Genomic DNA, 24,713 nt, shown 5'->3' with positions numbered 1-24,713 from the left:
CCCTCAATAGATAATGTACCCTGCAGTGACGGTCTGTACCATAGCAACCAGGAAAATCTCAGGTTTAACCCCTGATCTGTGCTGAGCTAGTTAATAGTGAGCATTTGACAGGACTTGGTCTCTAAGAAAAATGAGGAAATTTCTGTCTATTTTGTACAGCTTTCAAAATAAAGAGAGTTAAAATGGAAGCTGCCTTTCCTGAGCAAAATTCAACATGGAGGACTGGAAACAAAGTCTTTGTTCAGAAACTAATTCAAGTTATTTTCGTGGTTGGAATAGTTTATTTGAAATATTAATGTATGCAAATTCACAGATAACAGGACAATCCTAAACACTCTGAATGCAGAGCAATTCGAGGAATCCATTATAGGGACAAAACTTTGTCTTGGGGAAATATATGGAGGAAGTACATGCTTCAGTTCATCCACACTGCAGCCCACATCCTTGCTCACACATTGGCCGGGATTTTATGTTGGGGCAGAGGACCCGCCGACAGCCTTAAAAGTCAGGGGCAAGCCTGCCTCCGCCAGGCCTGGGAGCCATGCAGAGATTTTACGTGGCCCAGGCCCTTAATTGGCCTCAAGTGGGACTTCTGCCCCACTGAGGCAGGAAGTCCCGCCTTCAGGAGCTGCTGGCCAATCAGGGGGCCGACAGTTCCTCAGGCCCCCTGATTGGCCAGCAGGAGCAGTGGCCACTCCTGGGACCGCACCCATCTTTAGGAGGATTGTTGATGCTGACGCTGAGGAGGATAAGTGGGGTTTTGGGGCTCACCGGGGACAATTGGCTGGGCAAGGCATGTGGGGGTAGGTTGGGAGGGGGGAATGTAATGCAGTGGGGGTGACTTGTACTGTGGGGGGCCCTCTGTGGGACACAGGATGCCCAATCAGGTGGGCCTCCTCCAGCTCGCAAGGAGGCCACCAGGTTTTATAGCCACGGCAGTGGGAGGAGGCTCTTAAGTGGCAGGTAATTGGCTACTTAAGGGCTTTAATTGGCCTGGGACTGGCAGGCCATTTCTCGCCATTGGCGCTTGTAAAATTGGAGCAAGGGCGGGAAGGTGTCAGGAATGGCAACACCCCGCCTCACATTCAATTTTATCCCACCCCCACCTCCAGCCCGCTCCTGCGGAGGGCGTAAAATTCCAGCCATCGTCTTGGACATCCATCACTCCAGTAGTACCCCATGCCCAAAGAATTGACTTCAGAAGTTCTTGTTTTCATCAAAGCTCTCCATGTCTTTTACCCCAGTCTACTTCAGTGATCTTCTCCAGGCTCAATCACACCTGCATACCCTTTACTCTTCAAACTCTAGTTTTCTTCATGCCACCCACGCCTTCTGTTCCACCATTTGCAGCTGCTTATTCAGCCACTCTAGTTCTGCCCTCTGGGTCTCCCTATCCAATTTCCTCTGCCTCACCAGCTCCAACCTTGCTTTCAAAATCCTCCTCAAAATCCTTCTTGCATCTATGCCTTTGGTTCCCAGCCTAACCTTCTCCATTTCCCCTCCTTACTCAGTGTCCATTGGCTGTTTAGTCTTCTTAATCTAAAGCATTTTATGATATCTTTCTGCCCACGAAAGGCACTATTGAAGTGTAAGTTGCTTTTTTGCATGTAATCATGTTTCTGGGTCAGTCTGTGTCTCTCTCAGTTCTTCAATCTTTTTCCATTTGACACTCCTGTGCAGTTTTTAGTTACAGCCCATTTCTTGTCCTTTAAGACTTCTTTCTTTCTGTTTTGATTCTATAGTCTTTGCTACATTATGGTAACAATTAGCATTTTTTATTTCCTTCTGAATTCTTCCAGACTTAGAACCTCTTATCAGAGCTGTATTAGCAATATAAACTGGGAGCTGGTCTTTTGCATTTGATCTCTTCAAGTTTCTATATAAAAGTGGAATCCAGAAAACCTATAGAGACTAAAACTCCAGAACAGGCTGCATGGAAGTTACTCTGCACAAAAGGATGTCATGATAACATAGGTATAAAAATACCTTTAGTTTTAATACAGTATTTCTCTCCTGGGTACTACTTTGCTTTGGTTTCTTCTTTTTATTTGATGCGTTCTTCCCCCTTTGGCCCTGCTGTACAATAGATATTCACTTTGCCAGATCCTCAATAGTAAATGTATCAGTTCAATCTCTTCTTGGTTCCCTTCTGCTAGTTCTGCTTTTGGCAAATGTATGTTTGTTTATTTCTAATGCCTTTTGACTTTTTACTGCAGCTGCAACTCTATTTCTGATTGCATTCCTATACTCTTTACAATCTGTGTGATGGGTTTTGTAGCAGTGTACAGTCGGCTTTGTAACAATATATTGGGTTCAGCTTTCTTTTACTGACCCACATTCTGCTCTGTCTTCCTTACATCATCTGTTTCCGGTTAATACATTTTGGGGTATTAATCCTATATCTTTTTCACCACTGATCATTTGTTTAAGTAGACTTTGAGCTTAAAATAGGTTAAAAAGTGCACATTACATCGTGTATTTTGCAGCTACAACAAAGTTTTACCCTCTCCTTAAAATGTCAAAAACAATAAAGCTGCTCATGCTGTGCTGATCCTCAACATAAAACTGACCCTCGAAACACAGCTGCTTACTTCATACACAAAGCCTCTGATTAACCTTTCACAGTATTCCAACCAACTCCTGTCCTAATGTAGTTATGCCCAGAACAAAGTGGCAATAAAAAACCATGCAGGTGATACTGGCCTTTGCCAGTAATGACATGAGCTCATCGCAAATCAACAGCTATTTACACAGTGCCCTATTTTCTTAAAACAAGCTTCTGATTTGCTACCAGTTGATTTCTTGTTACTAACAAAGACCAATTTCACCCAATATATCTCAGAACTGCATGTCAAATAAGTATGTCCTCTAAACCAAGCTGCTTGTATTTAAATTGAATTGATTTGTTTCAATCACTTTTAATGACCTGTTCAGTGAGTTTTCATCTGAGGACCACGGCAGTTTCGCCTTGTATATCAAAAGACTTCTTGAGTATTTTATATTTCTATCTTGTTCTCAGGCGTAAATCAGTCGTCCAAAAAGTGTTTGTAGCTTGCAGAAACAGCAACCAGTAAGTCACTTGAAGCCAGTGTGTGCTGTGACCAGCAAGAAAGAATCCGACAAATCAACCATGACAGTGCTTGAACTCAAGTTCCAAGTTTTGCAGCTTGTGGAAGGGCTGGAGTTACTGCAGTGCATCTGACAGTTTCCTCAACAGTCTCATGGTATCAGGTCAAACACGGATAAGGAAACGTCCTGCTGATTACCACCTACCACCCTCCCTCAGCGGATGTTGAACAGCACTTGGAGGAAGCACTGAGGGTGGCAAGGGCACAAAATGTACTCTGGGTGGGGGACTTCAATGTCCATCACCAAGAGTGGCTCGGTAGCACCACTACTGACTGAGCTGGCCGAGTCCTAAAGGACATATCTGCTGGACTGGGTATGCGGTGAGGAAACCGACAAGAGGGGAAAACATACTTGACTTGGTCCTCACCAATCTGCCTGCCGCAGATGCATCTGTCCATGACATTATTGGAAGGAGTGACCACCGCACAGTCCTTGTGAAGACGAAGTCCCGCCTTCACATTGAGGATACCGTCCATCGTGTTGTGTGGCACTATCACCGTGCTAAATGGGATAGATTTCGTACAGATTTAGCAATGCAAAACTGGGCATCCATGAGGCGCTGTGGGCCATCAGCAGCAGCAGAATTGTACTCAACCACAATCTGTAAGCTCACGGCTCAGCATATCCCCCCCTCTACCATTACCTTCAAGCCAGGAGACCAACCCTGGGTCAATGAAGAGTGCAGGAGCGCATCCCAGGAGCAGCACCAGACATACCTCAAAATGAGGTTTCAAACTGGTGAAGCCACAACAGAGGTCTATCTGCATGCCAAACTGTGTAAGCAGCATGCGATAGACAGAGCTAAGCAATCCCATAACCAACGGATCAGATCTAAGCTTTGCAGTACTGCCACATCCAGCCATGAATGGTGCTGGACAATAAAACAACTAACTGGAGGCGGTAGCTCCACAAATATCCCCATCCTCAATGATGGGGGAGCCCAGCACATCAGTGCGAAAGATAAGGCTGAAGCATTTGCAACAATCAGCCAGAAGTGCCGAGTTGATGATCCATCTCGGCCTGCTTGTGAGGTCCCCAGCATCACAGATGCCAGACTTCAGCCAATTCGATTCACTCCGCATGATATCAAGAAATGACTGAAGGCACTGGATACTGCAAAGACTTTGGGGCCTGACAACATTCTGGTAGTAGTACTGAAGACCTGTGCTCCAGAACTTGCCACACCCCGAGCCAAGCTGTTCCAGTACAGCTACAACACTGGCATCTACCCTGCAATGTGGAAAATTGCCCAGGTATGTCCTGTACACAAAATGCAGGACAAGTCCAACCCAGCCAATTACCGACCCATCAGCCTACTCTCAATCATCAGTAAAGTGATGGAAGGGGTCATCAACAGTGCCATCAAGCGGCACTTGCTTAGCAATAACCTGCTCACTGGCACTCAGTTTGGGTTCCTCCAGGGCCACTCAGCTCCTGACCTCATTACAACCTTGGTTCAAACATGGACTAAAAAGTGGAACTCAAGAGGTGAGGTGAGACTGACTGCCCTTGACATCAAGGCAGCATTTGACCGAGTATGGCATCAAGGAGCTCTAGCAAAACTGAGGTCAATGGGAATCAAGGGGAAAATACTCCGCTAGTTGGAGTTGTACCTAGTGCAAAGGAAGATGGCTGTGGTTGTTGGAGGTCAATCATCTGAGCTCCAGGATAGCACTGCAGGAGTTCCTCAAGATAGTGTCCTAGGCCCAACCATCTTCAGATGCTTTGTCAATGACCTTCCTTCAATCATAAGGTCAGAAGTGGGGATGTTCGCTGATGATTGCACAATGTTCAGCACCATTCGCAACTCCTCAGATACTGAAGCAATCCCTGTAGAAATGCAGCAAGACCTGGACAATGTCCAGGCTGGGCTGATAAGTGGCAAGTAACATTCACACCACACAAGTGCCAGGCAATGACCATCTCCAACAAGAGAAAATCTAACCATCTCCCCTTGACATACAATGGCATTACCATCGCTGAATCCCCACTATCAACATCCTGGGGGTTACCATTGACCAGAAACTGAACTGGAGTAGCCATATAAATACTGTGGCTACAAGAGTAGGTCAGAGCCTCGGAATCCTGTGGCAAGTAACTCACCTCCTGACTCCCCAAAGCCTGTCCACCATCTACAAGGCACAAGTCAGGAGTGTGATGGAATACTCTCCGCTTGCCTGGATGGATGCAGCTCCAACAACACTCAAGAAGCTTGACACAATCCAGGACAAAGCACCTCGCTTGATTGGCACACCATCCACAAACATTCACTCCCTCCACCATCGACGCACAGTGGCAGCAGGGTGTACCATCTATAAGATGCACTGCAGCAATGCACTAAGACTCCTTAAACAGCACCTTCCAAACCCGCGACGTCTACCATCAAGAAGGACAAGGGCAGCACATGCATGGGAACACCACCACCTGTAAGTTCCCTCCAAGTCACACACCATCCTGACTTGGAATTACATCGCCGTTCCTTCACTGCCACTGGGTCAAAATCCTGGAACCCCCTTCCTCACAGCACTGTGGGTGTACCTACCCCACATGGACTGCAGCGGTTCAAGATGGCCGCCCACCACCACCTTCTCAAGGGCAGCACAGTGGCGCAGTGGTTAGCACCGCAGCCTCACAGCTCCAGCGACCCAGGTTCAATTCTGGGTACTGCCTGTGTGGAGTTTGCAAGTTCTCCCTGTGTCTGTGTGGGGTTCCTCCAGGTGCTCCGGTTTCCACATGCCAAAGACTTGCAGGTTGATAGGTTAATTGGCAATTATAAATTGCCCCTAGTATTGGTAGGTGGTAGGGAAATATAGGGACAGGCGGGGATGTGGTAGGAATATGGGATTAGTGTAGGATTAGTGTAAATGGGTGGTTGATGGTCGGCACAGACTCGTTGGGCCGAAGGGCCTGTTTCAGTGCTGTATCTCTAAACTAAACTAATTAGGGATAGGCAATAAATGCTGGCCTAGCCCGTGACGCCCACACACCAGGAACAAATAAAATAAACTTCTATTGTTCGAACAGATGCGAAGAAGATGGAAAACCTGGGAGAATGGAATAGAATCCTGACAGGCAGTGAGGTGTGAGGAAGCATAATCAAGGTAGCTGTGGGAGTCGGTGGGCTTACAAGGGAGGAAGCAGTGTTGGATCTGGTTCTGGGAAATGATGTAGGGCAAGTGGAGTATGGTACAGTAGGAAATCATCTAGCTAACAGCGACCACAACATAATTTGGTTCAGAACAATTATGGAAAGAGACCAGAAACTATCAAAGGTAAAAATGCTGAACTGGGAAAAAGCTAATTTCAATGATTTCGGAAGGAACCAACAGAGGTCAATTGGAAAAGGTGATTGCAGGATAAAGCAGTAACAGAGCAGTGGAGTGAAGGGATAGTTCTGATACACACTAAACATATCCCTTTGATGGTAAAGGTACAGCATCCAAAGCTAATGCACTCTGCCTAACAAAGGAAATAAAAGTTCAAATAAAACAGAAAAAGGAGGCTTCTGACAAATGTCAAGAGCACGATTCAGATAATAACCTGGAAAATTATGGAAAGTACAGGAGGGAACTGAAAAAAATAATACAGGAGGCAAAGAGAAGTCATGAGAAAAGACTAGCACACATTAAATTGAACTTATAAAATGTAAGTGATTAGCTAGGGAAAGTTGGGCCTGTTAAGGACCCAAAGGGAAATCTTCATGTAAAGGCAGAGGACATAGCTAAAGTATTAAATAAGTACTTTGCATCTGTGTTCACAAAGGAAGCAGATGATGTTAAGGTCACAATAAAAGAGGAGAGAAAAGTTATCGCCAGGAAAGTAATAGAGAAGATGTACTAAAAAGATCAACATTACTGAAAGTTGGTAAGTCATGTGGTCCAGCATCCTAGATTGCTGATAGAAGCAAAGGTAGAAATAGCAGAGGCATTGGTCACAATCTTTTAATCCTCACTGAATATGGGAGAAGTGCTAGAGAACTGGAGAGTTGGTAATGTTATACCACTATTTAAGAAAGGGGAGAGGGATAAAGCTGGAAATTACAGAGCAGTCAGTTTCACATTGGTGGAGGGGAACGTATTGGAAACAATTATCAGGGACAAAATAAACTTTCATTTGGAAAGGCATGGGTTAATCAAAGAGTGCCAGCATGGATTTATTAAAGACAAATTGTGATAACAGAGAATGTTGATCAAGGTTGTGCAGTAGATGTATATATTGATTTTTGGAAACCTTTTGACAAAGTGTCAAACAGGAGGCTTATTAAAAAGATGAAAGCCCATGGAATAAAGGTGAAATTAGTCGTATAGATACAAAATTGGTTCAGTGACAAGAAGCAAAAGATAGTGGATCGATGAATGTTTCTCAGACAAGTGGACTGGTGATGCATCAGGTCTTTTTTGGGTCCATTACTCTTTGCAGTTTATATAAATGTCTCGGGTGTAGGGAGCAGCATTTTAAAGGTTGTAGATGTTGCAAAACCTGGCAAAATAGTAGACTGTGATGAGGGATAGTTATAGGCTTCAGGATAACATAGAAAGAATGGTGAAATGGGCAGAAGCATGGCAGATGGAGTTTAATGTGAAGAAATATGAAGTCATGCATTTCGAGAGGTCGAATATGGAAAGATGGTATACTATAAATAGCATGATTTTAAAAGCATAGATGAGCAGAGACCTTGGTGTCCATATACACAAATCCTTAAAAGGTGGCAGGGTAAGCTGCTGAGGTGGTTAAAAAAGCAAATGAATTACTTGGATTTATAAATAGAGGAATAGAATATAAAATCAAAGAAATCATGCTAGAACTTTATAAATCACTGGTTAGGCCTCAGCTGGAGCATTAGGGAAAACTCTGGGCACCACGCTTCAGGAAAGATGTAAAGGTCTTAGAAAAGGTTCAGGGAAGGTTTACCGGGATGTTAACAGGAATGAGGGACTTCAGTTCTGAGGAGAGATTGGAAAAGTTAGGATTGTTCTCATTAGAACAGGAAAACTGAAGAGGTGACCGAACAGACGTTTCCAAAATAATTAGAGATTTTGATAGAGAAGAACAATTCCCTCTGGTGAATGGGTAATAACAGAAGGTCATAGATTTAAAATCATTGGAAAAGATCGAGAGGGAAAACAAAGAGAATTTTTTTTTCACTTGAAGAGCTTTTGGGATCTGAAACACTCTATCTCCATAAATACTTTTAAAAGGGAGTTGAACAGGTACTCGAGGATGAAGCACTTACAGGGCTACAGATAAAAGACCGGGATGTGGGCTCTGTGCTCATTTCTATGAGCTTTATACCAATCAGTCCTTGAGTGTGCCATCGCTAGTCCACTGTGCTATCATTGATCAGCAGTGTTACGACCAGGTAAGAAAGAGGTCAAGGATTCCCTTTCAGCCTTCACCTGGTCTTACTGTAACAGGGTTTAATTTTAAACACCCCGTGTTTTTAGCTCCCCCTTGGTGAATGCTCCTTCACCGCTTTCCAATCATAAGGCAAAGAAACCAGCACAAACAGGCTTTCTTAGGTTTAAAGAAGAAAAGTTGAAATTTATTAAACTTAAACTCTAATTCAGTTAATGCCTATGAATATGTGACTCACTCATGCTCGCATGCGATACACACATGCAGATAGGGAGAGAGAGAGCAGAAGAAAAATAAAGTGGAAAGGTTTGAGGCAATCTCTGAAGAGGTTTTTTTGTTACAGTGCTTCAAGCTCGCTAAAGAGTCCTTGATTGTAGGTAGATCTTGCTTTTCGTTGGGACCCAGTATTCTTCTTAAACCTTGTTCACTGTAGGAGATTTTTCTCTCTAAGGGTTCATGTGTATTCAGTGGGTTTTGGAGTTCCGTGAGAAAGAGATGGGAGCAGACAGGAGAGGCTGTGGTGGGCGAGCCAGCCAGGAGAGGTCTTTTCAATCCAGGAGCAAATAGCTTTCTGCAGACTCTCAGTTCAAATTGTACAATTCAGGAAAAAACCCAGACTGCCAAGCAGGTTAGTTATGTGACTAACTAGTTTGACCACATCTGTTTGTGGATTGTATTGGAGCAGGGGATAGTTCCTTTGTTCCAAGCACTGTCTGTTAATATGCAAAAATGTCTTTCCAGCCAGGGTCCTGGCAACCCCTTGTCACAGCCCTTCTCTTCTTCCCAGCAACAGCTTGAAGTTTAATCTCCATGTGGCGAAATTAGTGTGCCTCATTCTTGGCAGGTGGGGGCCTGCATGACAGCAGGTTAATAGTGTCTGATTTTAAGTTCTTGGCTCTCAAATCTCCTTCCCTCTCTTATCCTGTCTTTCTGTCCACACTCACACTGCTTTGGGGCAAGTTTCACAAAATGCTACCAATATTTGAGTTTCCATTTTAAGAAGATAAGGAAAGTTAAAGACAAACAAAGGCCATTCAAAATCATTGAACCTGCCCCTCTAGCATTTTCATCCACCCAGCCCAATATCCAAACACTTCTTGAATTGCCCTTTGCTTCCAATACTTTCCAAATCTTCTGAGTAACAGTATTTGTTTCCAAGATCTGTTATGAATTTTCATTAAGTTTATGAAACTTTGTTCTACTGATTTTCAGAATTCACCTCATCTCTGCCATTTAATACTTTATATACTGCAGTGGGGCCACTCCTTAATCACCTTCTCACTATACCACAGCACTTGAGCTTCTCTAATCTTTATTGCTTTTTTTCATTTGGGATCAGTTTTATTGCTCTTCCATCCAATCTCTAATACCTGTATCTCCATTTTGAACTGTGAACACAACATTCTAAGTGTTGATTGTCTGGGCCATTATTAACATCTCTGTAGACTGATAGTCCGTTGCTTTGGTTATGTATCCAATTATTCTATTTGCTTTTTTAACTGTTTCTCTGCATTGCCTTGATAAGCAAATTCGATGGCCTGCACAGCTGCTTCTCTTGCTCCATCTCGTTCTGTCTCTCTCCCAGAACTGGAGTTTCCAGGTTAACAACTTTTATAGGCCACCTACACATCCTCCTTTCCACGGCCAAGATCCAGGGCCTACCCAACTAGAAATATTTCTCAGCATGTCCAAATAACAGCACTCTCCAGGTAAGGTTGCCAACTCTGGTTGTTACAACACCTGGAGGTTATATCACATGACCTACCTCCTGCAAGTCAAAGACATATTTCCTCAATCTCCAGTATTTTTATAGTTAATAAAGGAAAGTGATCAAAGAAAATGAAACACTGGAGGGTTGGTGACCTACCTCAAGGACTTGGTGCTGGATACTTTCACAAAAGAAATTTTACCTGTTTTTCCTTATATGAGTGGGATCTGAGAGCTGACCTGTTTTACATCATTACCTCGTTTCATAGATTCACAGTTGGAAATGCACACAAGGCTGTGAGTACTATCGACACAATGCACTGCAGCAACTCTCCAAGGCTCCTTCGACAGCACCTTCCAAACCCCCAATCTCTCCCACTTAGAAGGATAAGGGCAGCAGATACATGGGAACACCACCACCTGCAAGTTCTCCTCCAAGCCACACACCATCCTGACTAGGAGCTATATCACCGTTCCTTCACTGTCACTGGGTCAAAATCCTGGAACTCCCTTCCTAACAGCACTGTTGGTGTACCTACACCCCGAGGACTGCAACAGTTCAAGAAGGCAGTTCACCACCACCTTCTCAAGGGCAATTAGTGATGGACAGTAAATGCGGGCCTAGCCAGCAACGCCCACATCCCATGAACAAATGGAAAATAAGGCTATGAATCAAAACAGGCTGGTTCCTGTCGTCATTTTCACAGAAGCGCTCTCCCACAGTTAATTCAAATCATCAAGTAAAGATAGTTGACGGCTATGGTAAAAATAGCAGCTTCTGATTCGTCAGTAATAAGGTCATGAAAGCAACATGCGCACAACTGTCGTGGTGAGGGGGATGTTACGAGTAACATTTACGATCCTTAACACTAACTGCCTGCACTGCAATGTAAACAATATTATTGTTGCTTTTCATTTTTTTCAGCGTCGGGTAAGAGTTTTTACATAAACACTTTCTCCCCTCATGAAGGAGTCACCTTCTGTAGGGATACAACAGCCCTCCAATTCCTCACCTACTTGGGAATTCTTCACCTTTGAGCTAGATAGTGAAAGTTACACACCTGATGCATTCCTTGCCCAATGCCCACACTTGCACATATTTCCATAGGAGTCACTGAGTAAGAATCATGAGAGAGAATTCTGACTGAATATTCCTGGTGTGGCAACACTGAGTTCAACTACTGGTGGCCTTTCTGAGTTCAGCATAGGCTGATATTTGGACCTAAGTCCTTCCTGGTCTGTTCATGTAAATTGACTATGGGCAGCTGGCAATGAGTGGAAATTGGTAGGTCGATGCATTTGGGCACTCAATATTGAAATGAAGCATCTACCTGTTGTTATCTGTGGGTAGTGCACTTATCTTTGAGTCAGAAGATTGTTGGTTCAAGTCCCACTCGAGACTTGAGTATGTATTCTAAGCTGACACTTCAGTGTTTAGTACTGAAGGAGTGCTGCAACTTCTTTTGGATAAAACATTAAACTGAGACCCCGCTTGCCCTCTAAGGTGGACATAAAGGATCCAATGGCACCATTCAAACAAGAGCAGGGTGTTCTCCCCGTGTCCTGGTCAATATTTATCCCTCAACCAACATCACTAAAAGAGATTTTCTAGTAATGATCTCATTGCTGTTTGTTAAACCTTGCTGTGTGCAAATTGGTTGCCAAATTTCCCTATATTACACCAGTGACTGACCCTGTGATAGGCACTATATAAATGCAAGTTTTTCTTTCTTTCTTACCTGTTGAGTTTCAGCGATCCAATGAGTTTCATGTTAGAGATAGCTACCTTAGCAGACACACTGGCATACTGTAACGATCAGAAACACATCATAAAATATCTCATGGCAACTTTGAATGTAAAAATATTAGGATGCATCACAGACAAATAAGATTTTAATAACTGTACTCACGATGTCCAGGACAAAAAGCGGTGCGAGAGATGAATTTGGAAGAATTGCAAATGTATCAATAGCACCATACACTTGAACGGTGATGTTGTTCAATGTGGATTTCAGAACAGGCTGTCGACTGGCATGAAGGTTCATTAGTATCAGCATGTTGGGATAGAGCTTCTCCACCTGGAGACAGGTACAAGCTTATTAATATTTACATCATCTTCCCCTTGGGGACAGGGTACAAAGTGTTATTATCTGGAGACTGTGCCAGGGTGGAAGTGAATAGAGACCGTTAATATCAGGTAACAAAGTATGCAAACCTCATGAAGCACTTACCTGAGGTATCAAAACACCGAAGGTGGATGTGTTTAATCTGATCGGAAGGTGTTTTGGAATCTGGAGAAAACAAAAAGTCAATCAGCCAAAGTTGTTACAGTATTTTGTGTGATTATTTTGTTAAACAATTTGCAAAGGGAAGTGTGACATAGCAGTTATAAATGGAGCATAATCTGGATTTCAAAACCCGTGTGCACTTCTGAGGTTGGATTTGAGTTATTCTGTTCCCAATTGGCCTCACAGATTGTACAGATCCTGGCCCAGAGAATTTGGTAAACATTGAAAAGAATACAATATTTCTAAAGAATTTGCTCTCTATGATTAAGTTTAGATTGGTTTAAAGTGATTGATCGTTGATCTTGGTCATGTCCCTCAACCTGCAAACACGAAAAACAAGGAAACAGACTCTGAAAACCACAGCAAAATGGCCAAAATCAGGGATATAATTCTAACATTTATTGCACTCTGGGTATTCAAATCTAATATGTCCATTTTGAACCATTCTTTTCTAACGCTGTGATATAACCTCCACAAATGGAAAATAAAAATGAAGGAAGCTTCACTCTGGAATGTGCTTAATTTCTTTTGTTCTCACACCTGAAGGGATCAACATATTAAGATCTGTCATGCATGTCCCCACCTGCCAAGAATGAGGAATATTAATTTCACCACATGAACATTAATTTTAAATTGTTACTGGAGAAAGAACTGGTTAAAAAACCCACAATGGATCCTTGGCTGGAGAGACATTTCTGCATATTAACAGAAAGTACTTGGAAAGGACAAAGGGGCTACTCTCTGCTCCAATTTAATCCACAATGGTCTTTTGATTACCAGACTTTGAGGGTGAAGGAGCTTGCATTCTAGGTTAACTGCTAAGATATCCAAATACACAAACAGACATGCTCAAACCAGTTTAGTCACATGACTAACTGGCTGTTGCAGAGTTCTGAACTGAGTGTTTTAAATTGGTGAAAACAGTGTTTGAAGGCAGAAAACTCCTGGATTGAGAACACCTCTCTCCTGTCTGCTCTTATCTTGTTCTCACCAGCTTCGGAATCCAATGAAGACACCGGAACCCAAGAGAGAGAAGTCTCCTACAGTGAACAAGGTTTAAGAAGAATACTGGGCATCAATGAAAAGCAAGAATTACCTACAAAAGGACTACAGTGAGCTCAAAGCACAGTAACAAGAAACTCTTCAGATATTGCCTCAAATCTCTCCACTTTATTTTTCTTCTGCTCTTTTCTGTCTCTATTTGCGTGTGCGTATTGCATATGCATGCTAGCATGGAGGGGTGGTGTGTATCCGTAGGCGTTAACCGAATTAGAGTTTAATAGAGTTATAGAGAGATACAGAACTGAAACAGGCCCTTTGGCCCACTGACCATCAACCACCCATTTATACTAATCCTACATTAACCCCATATTCCCTACCATTCTCCTACCACACTAGGGGCAATTTACAATCGTCAATTTACCTATCAACTTGCAAGTCTTTGGCTGTGGGAGGAAACCGGAGCACCCGACGGAAACCCACGCGGTCACAGGGAGAGCTTGCAAACTCTGCACAGGCAGTACCCAGAACCGAACCCAGGTCGCTGTAGCTGTGGTGATAACCACTGCACCACTGTGCCACTTTTCTTCTTTAAACCTAAGAAAGCCTCTTTGTGCTCATTTCTTTACCTTATAATTGGAAAGCGGTGAACAAGGACTAAAGTGTGTTTCTTTTTAATTAGTGTAATTTATTGAGGAGTGAAGATTGTAGTCGGTAGTGTTTGGAGTAGAACAAGGCCCCTAGCATAATTAATATTTTTAATGAAAGGGATTAACTAAGTCATCTAAAGGTAATTCATGGCAGGAGAGCTCGCACCCGTGATCTGCTCCTCCTGCGCTATGTGGGAGATCAGGGATGCTTCCAGTGTCCCGAACGAGCATGTGTGCAGGAAGTGTATCCAACCTGCAACTACTGGCTACCCGCATTACGGAGCTGAAGCTGCGGGTGGATTCACTGTGGAGCATCCGCGATGCTGAGATCATCGTGGATAGCACGTTTAGCGAGGTGGTCACACCGCCGGCAAATGCTGCAGACGCAGGAAGGGAATAGGTGACCACCAGGCAGAGTACAGGAAGGAAAATAGTGCAGGAATCCCCTGTGGCCATCCCCCTGTCTAACAGATATACTGCTTTGGATATTGTTGCGGCAGTTGGCTAATGGGAAAGTAGCAAGAGCCAGGTTCATGGCACCATGGGTGGCTCAGCTGCACAGGAGGGGAGGAAGAAGAGTGGCAAGGCTATAGTGATAGGGGATTCTGTTGTAAGGGGTACAGATAGGCGTTTCTGTGGCCGCAAACATGACTCCAGGATGGTATGTTGCCTCCCTGGTACTAGGGTCAAGGATGTCATGGAGCAGCTGCAGGACATTCTGAAGAGGGAGGGTGAAGAGTAAGAGGTCATGGTACACATTAGTACCAACGGCATAGGTAGAAAGAGGGATGAGGTCCTGCAACAAGAATTTAGGGAGCTAGGCAGCAGATTAAAAAGCAGGAACTCAAAGGTTGTCATCTCTGGATTACTCCCGGTGCCACGTGCTCGTGAGTGTAGGAATAGGAGGATAGAGCAGATGAATGTGTGGCTGAGGAGATGGTGCAGGAGGGAGGGCTTTAGTTTCCTGGATCACTGGGTCTGTTTCTGGCAAAGGTGGGACTTGTACAAGTTGGACGGGTTGCACATGAACCGGAACGGGGCCAACATCCTTGCTGGAAGGTTTGCAACTGCTGTTGGGGGGTGTTTAAACTAATTTGACAGGGGGATGGGATACAGAAAGGAGGTACAGTAAGGGGTGATGCAAAGTCAAATATAGAAGAGAAAATGAGTCAGTCTGGAAGGCAGAGCAAATATAGACCTGTTAAGGCACAAGCGAACAATGCAAAGCTGGATTGCATCTATTTTAACGAAAGGCAGATGAATTGAGGCTGTTGATCAATAAATGGGAATATGATATTATTGCTATCACAGAAACATGGTTGAGGGAAGGGCAGTTCAATATTCCAGGGTATAGGATCTTCAGGCAGGAAGGGGGTTGGGGGGGTGGGGTGGTGCAAAAGAGGAGGTGGCATTGCACTGTTGATCAAGGAGTCAATTACTGCATTCAGGAGGAATGATATCTTAGAAAGTTCCTCAAATGAGGCCATATGGGTAGAATGTAAAAACAAAAAGGGGGCAATCAATCACTTTGCTGGGAATGTACTACAGGCCTCCAAACAGTCAGGGAGAGATAGAGGAGCAGATATGTAGGCAAATCTCAGAGAGGTGTAAAAATTAATAGGGTAATAATGGTATGAGATTTCAACTTCCCCAATATCGACTGGGATAGTCTTAGTGCAAAAGGCTTAAAGGGGGCGGAATTCTTAAAATGCATACAGGAGAGCTTTTTGAACCAGCACGTGGAATGTCCTACAAGAGAAGGCTCAGTACTGGACCTAATTCTAGGGAATGAAGCTGGACAAGTGGTAGAATTGTCAATGGGGGACCATTTCGGGAATAGTGACCATAACTCTGTAAGATTTAAGGTAGTTATGGAAAAGGACAAAGAAGAACCGGAAATAAAAGTACTGAATTGGGGGAGGGCCGATTTCAATATGATAAAACAAGATCTGGCCAAAATGGACTGGGAGCAGCTACTTGTAGGAAAGTCTACATCAGACCAGTGGGAGTCATTCAAAAAGGAAATAGTGAGAGATCAGGGCCAACATGTTCCTGTTAAGGTGAAGGGTAGGACCAACAAATCCAGGGAACCCTGGATGTCAAGGGATATAGAGGATTGGATAAGGAAAAAATTGAGGCTTACGGCAGACTCAAAGCGCTGAAAACAGCGGAGGCCTTAGAGGAACATAGAAAGTGTAGAGAGGTACTTAAAGTCATTATGAGAGCAAAGAGGGACATGAAACAACTCTGGCGGGCAAGATAAAGGAAAATCCCAAGACATTTTATAAGTATATTAAGGGCAAGAAGATAACCAGGGAAAGAGTAGGGCCCATTAGGGATCAAAGTGGCAATCTGTGTGTGGAGTCGGATGACATAGATGAGGTTTTAAATGATTATTTTTCATCTGTATTCACTATGGAGAAGGATGATGTAGGTGTAGAGATCAGGGTGGGGGATTGAGATAGACTTGAAGTAATTAGCATTGAAAGGGAGGAAATATTAGCTGTTTTAGCGGGCTTAAAAGTGGATAAATCCCCAGGCCCAGATGAGATGTATTCCAGGCAGTTATGCGAGGCAAGGGAGGAGATAGCAGGGGCTCTGACACAAATTTTCAAATCCTTTCTGGCCACAGGAGACGAACCAGAAGACTGGAGGACAGCAAATGTGGTACCGTTATTCAAGATGGGTAGCAGGGATAAACCAGGTAATTACAGGCCACTGAGTCTAACATCCATGGTAGGGAAACTATTGGTAAAAATTCTGAGGGACAGGATTTATCTCCACTTGGAGAGGCAGGGATTAATCAAGGATAGTCAGTATGGCTTTGTCAGAGGAGATTGTGTCTAAAAAAACTTGATTGAATTTTTCGAGGAGGTGACTGGATGTGTAGATGAGGGTAAAGCAGTTGATGTAGTCTACTTGGACTTCAGTAAGGCTTTTGATAAGGTTCCACATGGGAGATTGCTTAAGAAGGTAAGAGCCCATGGGATCCAGGGCAATTTGGCAAATTGGATTCAAAATTGGCTTAGTGGCAGGAGGCAGAGGGTGATGGATGAGGGTTGTTTTTGCGAGTGGAAGCCTGTGACCAGTGGCATACTGCAGGCATCGGTGCTGGGACCCTTGCTGTTTGTAGTGTACATTAATGATTTAGCCCTGAATACAGGAGGTATGATCAGCAAGTTCGCAGATGACACAAAAATTGGTGGTGTCGTAAATATTAAGGAGGAAAGCCTTAGATTATAGGACAATATAAATGGGCTGGTAAGATGGGCAGAGCAGTGGCAAATGGAATTTAATCCTGAGAAGTGTGAGGTGATGTATTTTGGGAGGACTAACAAGGCAAGGGAATATTCAATGGTTGGTAGGACCCTAGGAAGTACCGAGGGTCAGAGGGACCTTGGTGTACTTGTCCATAGATCACTGAATGCAGCTGCACAGGTAGATAAGGTGGTTAGGAAGGCATATGGGATACTTGCCTTTATTAGCTGAGGCACAGAATATAAGAGCAGGGAGGTTATGATGGAGCTGTATAAAATGCTAGTTAGGCCACAGCTCGAGTACTGTGTACAGTTCTGGTCACCTCGCTATAGGAAGGATGTGATTGCACTGGAGAGGGTGCCGAGGAGATTCACCAGGATGTTGCCTGGGCTGGAGCATTTCAGCTATGAAGAGAGACTGGATAGGCTAGTGTTGTTTTCCTTAGAGCAGAGAAGGCCGAGGAGGGATATGATTGAGGGATACAAAATTATGAGGGGCATTGATAGGATAGATAGGAAGAAACGTTTTCCCTTGGCGGAGGGGTCAATAACCAGGGGGCATAGATTTAAGGAAACGGGCAGGAGGTTTAGAGGGGATTTGAGGAAAAATGTTTTCACCCAGAGGGTGGTTGGAGTCTGGAACACACTACCTGAAGGGGTGGTAGAGGCAGGAACCCTCACAACATTTAAGAAGTATTTAGATGAGCACTTGAAATGCCATAGCATACAAGGCTACCGGCCAAGTGCTGGAAAATGGGATCAGAATAGATAGGTACTTGATGGCTGGCACAGACACGATGGGCCGAAGGGCCTGTTTCTGTGCTGTATAACTCTATGACTCTAAGGATTCACCAAGAGGGAGCTAAAACACAGTCTGTTTAAAACAAAACCCTGTTACAATAAGATCAGGTGAAGGCTGAAATGGAACCCCTAGACCTCTTTCTCACCTGGTCGTAACATATCACAGCATCTAAGTACGATAAATCCTTAATCCCTCTTAACAAGATGTGCAGACATGAAATTAACATATTCTAAATATACATTACCCTTCAGATATTGTACCACCAAAAAGAAATCAAAGGACTTCAGAACATAGGAACATTAAAGCATAAGAAATGAGGAGGAGGAGTAGGTCGTACGGTCCCTCGAGCCTGATCCACCATTATTTTATACATCAGCTCCACTTTCCTGTCCTATCTCCACATCCCTTGATCCCTTAGTGTCCAAAAATCTATCAATCACAGCCTTGAATACACTCATTGACTGAGTACCTACAGCTCTCTGGGGTAGAGAATTCCAATGATTCACAACACTCTGAGTGAAGAAACATCTCATCTCAGTCCTAAATGACCGACCCCTTATCCTGAGACTAACCCCCCCTTAGTTCTAGACTTTCCAGCCAGGTGACACAGCTTCTCAGCATCTACCCTGTCGAGCCCTCTAAGAATTTTATATGTTTCAATGCGATCACCTCTCATTCTTCTAAACTGTAGAGAATAGAGGCCCATTCTACTCAATCACTTTTCACAGGACAGTCCTCGCATCCCAGGATTCAACCTTCATTGCACTCCCTCTAAGACAAGTATATCCTTCCTTAGGTAAAGAGACTAAAACTGTACACAGTACACCAAAGCTCTACATTACTACAGCAAGACTTCCTTACTCTTGTATGCCTACTCCCTTGCACTAAAGGCAAACAGACTATTGTCCTCCTTAATTGCTTGCCTCACCTGCATGATAACTTTCTGTGATTCATAAACAAGATCTCCCAAATCCCTCTGAATACCAACATTTTAATAGTTTCTCACCTTTTAAAATTATTCTGCTTTTTTATCCTATCAAAGTGAATAATTTCAAGCTTTAGGCTTGAAAGACATTTTGAAATCTCAGAAAGTCAGGAAAACAGAGCAGGTTTGAAAATACATGTTGGGATTTCATTGGACAATTGAGATATGTAGTCCGGTACTGCCTTCTATTTCATCCTTGAGGAGCAACTTGATGTAACAACAATTAGCAAAATACATTGGGCTGGATTTTCTTCTCCCACCTTCCGGGCTCAGCGATCCATTTTTAAACAGCAGCCAGCACTGCCGACTCATTTAAATTTTTAAAGGAATACCCCCCCCAATGTACCACATTAGAACCTATTGCCCCTTTTCCCCCCTCAATAACAATTAAATATGATATTTGCCCTCCTCCCCCCTCCCCCTCAAAACACTTGCCTGCAAGACTTGACCTTTCCCCCTCCAAACTGATCAAATTGCAAAGGTCACCCCTTCCCACCCTCCCCTACATTAGTAATTGACATTTGATCTCGTTCCCTGCCGCCCCCCCCCCCCGCCCCCCCACTGCACTAAAAATCATAAGTTTCCCCCATTCCCCACCACGGTGGCACCAGCTTTCCCTGGTCGGGAAAGTGAAGGCACGTGAGTGCCGGCTGCTGCTCGGAAGATCGCGGCCTGAAGGTAAGATCGCTGTTGATTTTATTTAAATGCATTCATTGGATTAATTTAAATATGTTAAGCCGGGTCCTGTCGTCCAGTGGTAGGGGGGCTTGCTGCCACCAGGAAAATCTGGCCCAGCACTCCTGGCATCAGGCTCCATGGTGGGCACAATCTTCCAGCCCTGCCCCGCACCCCCCCACCACCCCCTGCAACGGAGCCAGACATCGGAATTTCAGTAACATCCAGGCCATTGAGTTTACAGTCGCCGAGTGAAAAAGATAGGGCTGGAGAAAGGGGTACTGAACATTCAAGATTTAACTTCTTATGTTTTACTGTTTTATTGATATTGAAAATTCACTGCAAACTTCATAACTCACACGTCATGAGATACAGAAGTAGTTTTAAAAACACAGTTTTTGGATCTGGTTTACATGTTTTGAAGTTTTAGCCAGCCGACTCAAATGGGACCATCCAGTCCAAATTCAGACTAATGGCTCCCTGAGAATCATCCCACATTCCAGCTATTTGGCAGCACAAACAGATGTTCCTCCAGTGATGGAGCCTTCCAATGACTGGCAACATTCCATTCCAAAAACTCATCCAGTCTGTGAGGATGTGGAATTTGAATGAGAACACTGTGTCCTCTGAACAAGAGACCAATACTTCAGGATCTACACTGGTTGTGAACAAATGGAACGAACAGTCTACGTACCATATTATCAGTGATGTTCATACGCAAGGCTCCAGCTTCATAATAGGCAAATCCTGCTGAATTAGCAAAGAAGTCCGACAGTCCCAAGTACATCATGTGTTTAGCTCGACTGGAGAGGCTAATTGGGGGTGGACGGAAGGGAGGCTCTTTATGTTGTCCCACTCTATAAAATTGACCCTGTAAAAATGATTTAATACATCAAACCTCAGGTATGCAATACATATCAACAGAGATGACAGATTATTGTTCTCAGAGGTTCTAGGTTATTGGGGAGGCACGTTTCCAGAACTGACATTTCATTTTTTGACATATCTATTCAGCCTTTTTCAAGTTCCTGTGTACAAATTATCTTCCGAGATCGCTGAACCAGTGGCAGAAAATGCAGCAAAGGGAACAATGACATGGGGCAGATGGATCAGAAACGGCCGAAGGGACAGACCCTATATCCCTTATTGGCTAGAATCCAAATCACACTTCATTCAGATAATTACATTTGACATTACTGTGTAGTTTTTGAGGGTACTCACCCTACAAGCCAACCAAACAAAACAGCTTTAAAAAAAAGACACAGGCCCCCAAAATGTTGATGACACATAAAAACTGAAAAACAGCCTTGAAAAATGTCCTATGCCCAAGGGTCACATTTCAAAGAAAAATGTAAAACACACTCACCCATAAACAAACACACACAGACACACACTCACACACTCACATCAGGAATTAGTAGATACCTTCAAATCCAGGTCCATGAAGGTGTTTGTGATTGCAATTGGATTAACCAGGGAATAGTCAAGCTCAACATATTTGTCAATGCGGGAAGAGACTGGGAACATAGAGGGAAAAAATCATTAAATATCAGACTGGGCTTCACAAAGTGAAAAATTATTGTCCTTGAATTGGTCACATTATGTTTTCAAAAAATTCTGAACTTCTAAAGTACACAGCTTTGGATCTCTCAGTAATTCTGCCAATGTCCTAGTGGGTTAAGTAGCTGTCTAGATTAATGTTGAGCTACACCAACTTGAAAGATCCCAGGTTTGATTCCCAGTCTGTGCTCAATTATCTGATCTGGGCCAGAGTAAAGGTCAGGACTGCAGTTGGTTCCTGTTCCAAGGTGAATGTGTGGACTTTTAGTGAGGGCAAAACTAGGCTTGGCCTTGATGTCCTCCATCTCTCAATGAGTTGGACATTCCTTCAGCTCAATGTCAAAAAGAAACGAAATCAACATTGCTGCTCTGTTTGCCCCCGAGATGAGTTTTCTTTTACTCCATATCTGATCCATTGCCAAGACGACATTCTTCCACCTCTAGAACACAGCTCTCTTACTCCCCACTGCTGCTGAAGCCCTAGTCCATCCCTTTGTCACTTTCAGCATCGATCTCTTAAATGTTCTCTTCACCAGGTTCCTCGCTTCCAACCTTCACAGATTTCAGTTAATTCAGAACTTCATTCCATGTTGTCTCCTGCACACTCATCACCAAGCTCCATTGGCTCCCTATACTCCAGTTAATTACTTCAAGATCCTTGTCCTCATCTTCAAACCCCTGCATGTCCTTGCTGTTTCCTGCTTTAGTGACCTTCCCTTTCAGCACCTCCCAGCCTTCCTTCTCTGATCCTCTGACTCTACATTATTCCTGGTTCCGTATTCCCTCTCCATCATCAGAGGCTAAACTCTTAACCACAATGCCCCACTTTCAGAATTCTCTCACAAAACAACATTATCTGACCAATGCCTTTATTTCATGTTTGACAAATTTGCTAGAGTTCTTTGAGGGATATAACAAGCAGAGTTGATAAAGGGGCACCGGTAGATGTAGTGTATTTGGATTTCCAGAAGGTGCCACATAAAAGATTATTAGGTATTGGGGGTAATGTATTAGCATGGATTGAGGATTGGTTAACTCACAAAAGACAGAGAGTCGGGATTAATGGGTCCTTTTCAGGTTGGAAAGACACAACTAGTGGACTGCCACAAGGATCAGTCCTGGGGCTTCAATTATTTACTATCTATATTAATGACTTGGAGGAGGGGGGCAGAGTGTAATATATCCAAATTTGCTGATGACACAAAAATAGGTGGGGGGGTGGGCATGCTCTGATGAGGTCATAAGGAATCTGCAAGGGGATATAGATAGGTTGAGTGGGTGGGCAAAAATTTGGCAAATGGAGTTTAATGTAGGAAAGTGTGAGGTCATGCACTTTGGTGGGAAGAATCAAAAGGCAGACTATTACTTAAATGAAGAGATTCCAAAAAAGTGCAGCACAGAGGGATCTGGATGTTCTTGTGCATGAAACACAAAATGTTAGCATGCAGGTGCAGCAAGTAATTGAGACGTCAAATGCAATTTTGGTCTTTATTGCTGGGGGTTGGAGTTTAAAAATGGGGAAGTCTTGTTACAACTGTACAGGGTGTTGGTGAGGCTGCACCTGGAGTACTGGCGAAAGTTTTGGTCCTCGTATTTAAGAAAGAATATACTGGCATTGGAGGCAGATCAAAAGAGTTTCACTAGGCTGATTCCTAGGATGAAGGGGTTGGCTTATCAAGAATGGCTAAACAGGTTAGGCCTTTATTCATTAGAGTTTAGAAGAATGAGGGGTGATCTTATTGAAATATACAAGATTCTGAGGAGGCTTGACAGGGTAGATGTTGAGAAGATGTTTCCACTAGTGGGAGAATCTCGACCTCGGGCACATAACTATGAATAACTATGCACTACAGAATAAGCGGACACTCATTTAAAACTGAGATGCGAAGGAATTTCTTCTCTCAGAGGGTAGTGAATGTCTGGAATTCTTTACCCCAGAGAGTTCTGGAGGCTAGATCACTGAAAGTATTTAAAGAGGAGGTAGATAGATTTCTGAAATATCGGGGAGTTGAGGGCTATGAGGAGCTGGCTCAAAAGAGGGGGCAGATCAGCCATGATCTTATTGAATGATGGGGCAGGCTTGAGGGGCCGAATGGCCTACTCCTGCTCTTATTTCTTATGTTCTTATGCCTTCGAATTCTTACTAAAAACCCACCTCTAAATCAGTAAATGACGGGTGTCATTTCGGTGGTAGTACACTCACCTCTGAATCCGAAGGAGAGAATGCTGCATTGTCAAAGGTTCCAGAGGTGAGATATTAAACCAAGGCTCCAGCTGCCTCGTCAGGTGGGCATAAAAGATCCCAAAGCACTAATTGAAAGAAAAGGAGGGCAGTTCTCCCTGGCATCCTGCCCAACACTTATCTCTCAGCCACCACTAAAAAAAGGTTATCTGGTTGTTATCTGATTTCTGTTTGTGGGAGCTTGCTGTGCACAAATTGGCTGCCATGTTTCCTACATTACAAAAGTGACTACACTCAAAAGTATCTAATTAGTTGTAGAGTGTTTTGCGATGTCCTAAAGCCATGAAAGATGCCATATTAATTTCATAATTTCCTGATTTCTTTTCTTCCACTGGAGGGAACATGGAAGGGGAATGATTTCCATATGGAGAGGAATAAGAAACAGTCATCCTAATGGGAGTTTCTTATCAAAAGCCAACCTATAGATAGATGCACCATTCAATGCTGAACTGAACCATACAGACCAGAGAGATTTGAGGTTCTCAGTTAGCTGAAATCAGCTGGAGAATTTTAGTTAACAATCTAGACTGGTGGGGGAGAAATCAGCCAGGGTTCCTGCTCTTGATAACTAGCCAGAGATTCATGCTGGTTAAGTGCAGGTTAAGTACATACGAACATACGAATTAGGAGCAGGAGTAGGCCACTCGGCCCCTCTAGCCTGCTCCGCCATTCAATAAATTCACGGCTGAACATACTCCATATTTCCACCTACCCCCGATAACCTTCCACCACCTTGCTTATCAAGAATCTATCTACCTCAGCCTTAAAACTATTCAAAGACTCTGCTTCCACCACCTTTTGAGGAAGAGAATTCCAAAGACTCACACCTCTCTGAGAGAAAAAATTTCTCCTCATCTCTGTCTTAAATGGGTGACCCCTTATTTTTAAACAATGATCCCTTGTTCTAGATTCTCCCTCAAGGGGAAACATCCTTTCCACATCCACCCTGTCAAGACCCCCTCAGGATCTTATATGTTTCAATCAAATCGCCTCTTACTCTTCTAAATTCCAGCAGATACAAGCCTAGCCTGTCCAATCTTTCCTTGTAAGATAGCATGCACATT

General features: G+C 43.6%; 1 protein-coding gene across 1 annotated transcript in view; it reads right to left on the bottom strand.

Moving 5' to 3' along the window:
• LOC137378032 (bactericidal permeability-increasing protein-like) overlaps nucleotides 1–24,713 on the bottom strand; it is a 52,048-nt gene that overhangs the window by 7,969 nt on the left and 19,366 nt on the right. Inside the window, exons 8-12 of the mRNA XM_068048071.1 lie at nucleotides 21,273–21,364; nucleotides 20,542–20,718; nucleotides 12,423–12,482; nucleotides 12,102–12,269; nucleotides 11,931–11,998 (exon numbers count right to left, since the gene is read on the bottom strand). Coding sequence (XP_067904172.1) covers nucleotides 11,931–11,998; nucleotides 12,102–12,269; nucleotides 12,423–12,482; nucleotides 20,542–20,718; nucleotides 21,273–21,364 — 565 coding nt within the window. The remainder of the gene's footprint in view (nucleotides 1–11,930; nucleotides 11,999–12,101; nucleotides 12,270–12,422; nucleotides 12,483–20,541; nucleotides 20,719–21,272; nucleotides 21,365–24,713) is intronic.

This window comes from Heterodontus francisci, chromosome 16, assembly GCF_036365525.1.
Source record: "Heterodontus francisci isolate sHetFra1 chromosome 16, sHetFra1.hap1, whole genome shotgun sequence".
In the NCBI taxonomy this organism is placed as follows: domain Eukaryota; kingdom Metazoa; phylum Chordata; class Chondrichthyes; order Heterodontiformes; family Heterodontidae; genus Heterodontus; species Heterodontus francisci.
Note: the sequence above shows the minus strand (reverse complement) of the source record. Positions and strands in the feature narration are given on the sequence as shown.